Here is a 6481-nt window from a genome sequence, read left to right on the forward strand (position 1 = left end):
TATGGATAAAATACATGCTGGGCTATAGTTGAATTTTCTCACCATTCTTTCCCTCTTCCAGTGCTTGTTTAGTGCTGACGAACACATTGATTCTAGTTTATGCTGATTGCAACATATTTGCACCGATACAAATCCAATCCACATATTGACATCGTTGTGTTTGTAGCATGGGTTGGGGACCATGACACTGAGCTGTGCTATATATAGTTGACATCTTGTTGGAGAATTGAAATACGCCTCTGCACAGCATTCCTGATTACCTCTGTGACTGAACTTATATACTGAGGAGTACTTTATATAACATGGTAGCTTGGGGGTGGGTAGCAGTATGTGCCACAAAACAGTGATTTTTTTTAAATACACATTTTTGCAAATATGCCTCCAAAGAACCTGGCCAGCAATGACAGTATAACACAACACAGCTCTGTCAAGAGTCAGGCCCAGCCAGGCCCTGATGCAGGCACCAATGCCCTGAAATTTTTCAGTATGAAGGGAACGCTTACTGGGGCATCCTGGAAGGTGGGGATGCTGAATAATCTAGACTAAAGCATGCATACCAGTTTGTCAAGGTCGTATTGGCCGGGGATATTTGTAGCAGATGAAACTCTTATTCCATCAACACAGGCATACAAGGTAAGTCTCATTGCTTTCTCTAAATCAAATTATATCTGAATCAAAGCTGCATCCTTAATGTGGCAGGGGGTGGGGTGGGATTCAATCTCGGTTATTTGCTCATGCAGGATGGAGGGAGGGTGCCCCTCCCTAGGGTGGTCTGCATTTCTGAAGAGCTAAAGGCAGCACAGGTATTAAGAGAGGGCAGAACATTTTCACTTCATCATGGGGGCCACGGATATTCTGTGTACCCATGTCGCACGTAAAGTCACTCATCTCTTCAACTTCCATGGCTGGCCAGGACACAGAAATCTTTACCGAGGCTGGAGTCTTGTTGCTAAGAATCTAGCCTCAATAGAAACCTCAGACAACCATTTGAACAAACTGATTACCAGTAATGAAATTGAATCAGTAATCAAAAATCTCTCAAGAAACAGAAGTCCAGGATCAGACAGCTCCACAGGTGAATTCTCCCAAACATTTAAAGAAGAGTTAATAACTATTCTTCTCAAACTATATCAAGAAATAGAAGAGGAAGGAAAGCATCTAAATTCATTCTATGAGGCCAGCATGGTCCTGATACCAAAACCAGATAGAGACACCACACAAAAAAGAGAACTACAGCCCACTATCTCTGATGAACATAGATGCAAAAATCCTCAACAAAATAGTAGCAAAGTGAATCCAACAATACATTAAAAAGATCATTTACCATAATCAACTGGGATTTATGCGTGGGATGCAAGAGTGTTTCAGTATTCACGAATCAGTCATCATGATCTACCACATCAACAGGAGGAAGGATAAAAATCGTATGGTCATTTCGATAGATGCAGAAAAAGCATTTCACAAAATACAACATCCATTCATGATAAAAACCCTCAACAAAGTAGGTTTAGAGGGAACATACCACAACATAATAGAGGCCATATATGAAAAACCCACAGCTAATATTACAATGGTGAACAACTGAGAGCTTTTCCCCTGATCAGAAACAAGACAAGGATGTCCACTCTCTCCACTTTTACTCAACAAGCTACAGCAATCAGACAAGAAAAATAAAAGGCATCCAAATTGATAAGGAAGAGGTTAAACTTTCAGTATTGGCGGATGACATGGTACTACATGTAGAAAACCCTAAAGACTCCACCAAAAAACTATTAGAAGTGACAAATGAATTCAGTGAGTTTACAGGATACAAAATCAGTGTGCAGAAATCTTTTGCATTTCTATACACTAATAATGAAGCAGAAAGAGAAATTAAGAAAGCTGACCTATTTATAATTGCACCAAAATAATAAAATACCTAGAAATAAATTTAACCAAAGAGGTGAAAGAACTGTACTCTGAAACCTATAAAACACTGATGAAAGAAATGGAAGATGACATAAACAGACGGAAAGATACTCCATTCTCATGGATTTGGAAAACAAATGTTGTTAAAATGTCCATACTATCCAAAGCAATCTACAGATTTAATGCAATCCCTACCAAAATACCAACAACATTTTTCACAGAACTAGAACAAATAATCTTAAAGACCCCAAATAGCCAAGGCGATCTTGAGAAAAAAGAACAAAACTGGAGGTATTATAATCCCAGATTTAAGTTATATTACAAAGCTGTAGTAATCAAAACAGTATGGTACTGGCCCAAAAATAAACACATTGATCAATGGAACAGAATAGAGAGCCCAGAAATAAACCCACACTTATATGGCCAATTAATCTACAACAAAGGAGGCAAAAATACACAATGGGGAAAAGACAGTGTCTTCAACAAATGGTGTTGGGAAAACTGGACAGCCACATGCAAAAGAATTAAACTGGACCCCTTTTTTTTTTTTAAGATTTTATTTATTTGACAGAATCAGCCAGCGAGAGAGGGAACACAAGCAGAGGGAGTGGGAGAGGAAGAAGCAGGCTCCCAGCGGAGGAGCCTGATGTGGGGCTCGATCCAAGAACGCCGGGATCACGCCCTGAGCCGAAGGCAGATGCTTAACGACTGCACCACCCAGCCGCCCCCTGGACCCCTTTCTTACACTGTACACAAAAATAAACTTAAAATGGATTAAAGACCTAAATGTGAGACCTGACAACATAAAAATCCTAGAAGAGAGCAAAGCAGTAATTTCTCTGACATCAGCCACAGCAACGTTTTCCTAGATATGTCTCCTAAGGCAAAGGAAACAAAAGCAAAAATAAATTATTGGGGCTACATCAAAATAAAAAGCTTCTGCACAGCAAAGGAAACAATTAGCAGAAAGTTAAAAGACAACCTACTGAATGGGAGAAAATATTTGCAAATGACGTACGATAAAGTGTTGGTATCCAAAATAAATAAAGAACTTATGCAACTCCACACCAAAAAAACAAATAATCCAATTAAAAAATGGATAGGGGCACCTGGTGGCTCAGTCGGTTGAGCATCCAGCTCTTGATTTCAGCTTGGGTGATGATCTCAGGGTCATGAGATCAAGCCCTGCATCAGGCTCCATGCTCAGCACAGAGTCTGCTTGGGATTCTCTCCCTCCCTCTGCCCCTCCTCCCCAGCTCATGTACTGTCTCTCTAAAACAAACAAACAGAAAAAACGGGTAGAAGATACTTCTCCAAAGAAGACACACAGTTGGCCAACAGACAGATGAAAAGATGCTCACCATCACTCGTCATCAGGGAAATGCAAATCAGAACCACAGTGAGATACCACCTCACACCTGTCAGAATGGCTAAAATCAAAAACACGAGAAATAGCAAGTGTTTGTGCGGATGTGGAGAGGAAGGAAGCCTTGTGCAGGGTTGGTGGGAATGCGAACTCGTGCAGCCACTGTGGAAAACAGTATGGAGGTTCCTCAGATGGTTAAAGACAGAGTTATAGGGCACCTTGGTGGCTCAGTCAGTTAAGCGTCTGCCTTCGGCTCAGGTTATGATCCCAGGGTGCTGGGATCGAGCCCTGTGTTAGGCTCCATGCTCAGCTTCTCCCTCTCCCTCCACTGGTCCCCCCACTTGTACTCTCTCTCTTTCTGTCAAATAAATAAATAAAATCTTAAAAAAAAAATAAAGACAGAGTTACCATATGATCCAGTAATTCTACTACTGGGTATTTACCCAAAGAAAACAAAAATACTAAATTGCAAAGACATATACACCCTTATGTTTATTGCGGCATCATTTACGATAGCCAAGATATGGAAGCAAGCCCAGTGTTCATCAATAGACAAGTGGATAAAAAAGATGTGGTATATATACACAATGGACTATTACTCAGCCACATAATGAAATACTGCCATTTGCAGCAACATGGATGGAACTAGAGGATATTATGCTAAGTGAAACAAGTCAGTCAGAGAAAGACAAGTACTGTACGATTTCACTCATGTGGAATTTAAGAACCAAAACAAATGAACCCACCCAAAAAAAAGAGAGAGAGAGAGAAACCAAAAACACCTAACTATAGAGAACAGACTGATGGTTACCAGAGGGGAGGCGGGCGAGGGGCTGGGGGAGAGTGGTGAGGGGGTGCAGAGCACACTTACCGTGATGAGCGCTGAGTCTAGACTTGCTGAATCACTATATTGTGCACTCGGAACTAATGTAACACTCTATGTTAACTATACTAGAATTAAAATTTTTTTAAAAGTTGTAGTAATAGGAAAAAAGAAGAATATTCAGCTATTTATTTTAATAATTTCTTTGTTAATATTTTTGGATGAATGAATGTAAAATAGTGACTGTATATCTTTAATTTTGTTAAATGTGTCACTCCTGTCATTTTGTGTCCAATTTCAAGATACATTTTTTAGTATTCATCCTCTCTCTGTTCTTTATACATTAGATATTTCTAAAATATAAAGAAGTTTGCTTCTCTTTTGATTAATAGATAATAGATACTTTATTTGACCTATTTTATCACGGATAAAAGTGATCATAGTCTATTATGTAACATTTTTCAACACATAAAAACAATGACTTCCCAATAACTTCCAATATTAAAGCCAATATTTTAAGAAAAATAACTCTATTACTACAAACTACCAAAATCCGAATATATCAAAATAATTCCCTTTCAACTATGTAGTTTTACACTGGATGTTCACCAGGAATGTTAAATTTCTTCTGGCCTGGTTTTTTAAAAGAAAAGCAATTGTTCTTTTATTTTTGCTTTTTTTTTTTTTCTTTAAATGGGGGTTTCAGATTTTCCTCTTCTGCCATACCTTTCTCAGCTTTTCAGGGCTGTCCAGATGCTTTTAGGAGTTGCAGCGACCCTGTTTTCTCTGCCTATAATCCACTCAGTGCAGATACTGCCAACGGCTGTTCCTTCGCAGTAGGGGCTGACGAGTTCAGTCCCTTTTTTGTTAAGTAATCTTTATGCACAGACGGGCTCGAACTCGTGACCCAAGGTCAAGAGTCTCATGCTCCACCAACTGAGTCGGCCGGGCGCCCTGAGTTCAATCCTCTTTAATAGCTATTAACTAGTTTATTTATATCATTGACTTGAGTAGTTTGAAGTAATTTTTTTTTATCTTCTCCATTATTAGATCATTTTTGAAGCAGAACGTGGCAAGGGCAAACACGGAGAAATTGCAGTGGACGGCGTTTTGCTGCTTTCGGGCTTATGTCCAGATGGCCTTTTATCTGCGAATGGCTGAATGTTACTATAGTCTTTTGTGTCTTTATATTTGGCTTTTTATGTCAGTTCTCTGTTTTCTGATATTCCACCATAGATCGCCCCACTTTAGAAATACAAACTGAAAAATCGTAACATACCAACAGAAACATTATCGTAAGATGCCTTTCTTGTATAAGATGTGCCAATATGTGCTTTCAGTATAGTACCACTCATTGATTTCTGAATTTATAAAATGTGGAAATGTGGAAAAAGCTCAGCTTCCCCCACCCCCACCTCCCAGTGTTTCTGATTTGTCTCCATGAGTTGATGGACCTCTATATAACATTTTTAGAATTATAGAAAAACTAACAACAATAACAACAACAAAAACCCCACAGGGAATCATTTCTCTGTTTGACTTTTCTGGCACTTCTTGGAAACTGACATCACAGGTAGATTTTTATCTAAGTGGCTTAGCCTGATCTTTTACAGCCAAGCTTATATATTTAAATTCTTTGTAATAATATTCAAATAATCACCTTGTATCATGGTTTAAGTTTTTCTAAGTAAGAAAATGTGTCGTTAATGCTCTGTTTCATTGTGTGTATAATTATTTGCTTTACTGGAAAATGTGGTTTTCTTCTTTTTCTTTGGAAATACTCTATATTTGTAAAAATTCGTAAAATTACTTCCTTTTATGGGAGCACTTGACTGCTTCATTAGGCCTCATAAGTGCAATGCAAATTAGCTTAAGTCGTTGAATTTAAGGCCTCAGAGAAATACCTAAAACTAAATCATGCTAGTATCAGGATTCAGAAGAAAGACCAATGCCTTCTTTTCTCTGTTTCTCTTTTCTTCCAAATTCAACAACAGCTTTGTGTGGTAATGAATCTTGAGTATATTCGATGAACGTATATTCTGTTTTAAGATTCTGGGTCATAAACAGAAGGTTCCCCGGATATTTGCCTGTTATCCCCTAAAGCAATGAAGGCCTTGAGCTGTAGGAGGAAGGAAGAGAGAAGGTGGTCCACTTACTAATCTTTAATATTTGTAGCCTCACTCTTAAAGTTTTTTTTACATTGAAACTCTTAGTAATCCTTTTTTTAAATAGTAACCTTTTCTCAACAAGTTCTCTTTAATACAACCAACACATACAACCTTTTAAGATGGTAGGGGAAAAACATTGTTTTCCTTTAGCGTGAAGTAATTTTTGCATACAAAGTCTTGTATTCAGCGGCTCTAGTTGTATCTGTTAGGATAACG

General features: G+C 38.4%; 1 protein-coding gene across 2 annotated transcripts in view; it reads left to right on the forward strand.

Moving 5' to 3' along the window:
• EGFL6 (EGF like domain multiple 6) overlaps nt 1-5809 on the forward strand; it is a 58296-nt gene extending 52487 nt beyond the window's left edge. For both annotated transcript variants that reach the window (XM_026478131.4, XM_026478132.4), the window contains exon 12: nt 5148-5809. In XM_026478131.4, the coding sequence (XP_026333916.2) occupies nt 5148-5258 (111 nt within the window). In that variant the 3' untranslated portion in view covers nt 5259-5809. The remainder of the gene's footprint in view (nt 1-5147) is intronic.
• The last annotated feature ends 672 nt before the right edge of the window (nt 5810-6481 follow it).

The sequence above is a fragment of the Ursus arctos genome, chromosome X (genome assembly GCF_023065955.2).
Source record: "Ursus arctos isolate Adak ecotype North America chromosome X, UrsArc2.0, whole genome shotgun sequence".
NCBI classification, from domain to species: domain Eukaryota; kingdom Metazoa; phylum Chordata; class Mammalia; order Carnivora; family Ursidae; genus Ursus; species Ursus arctos.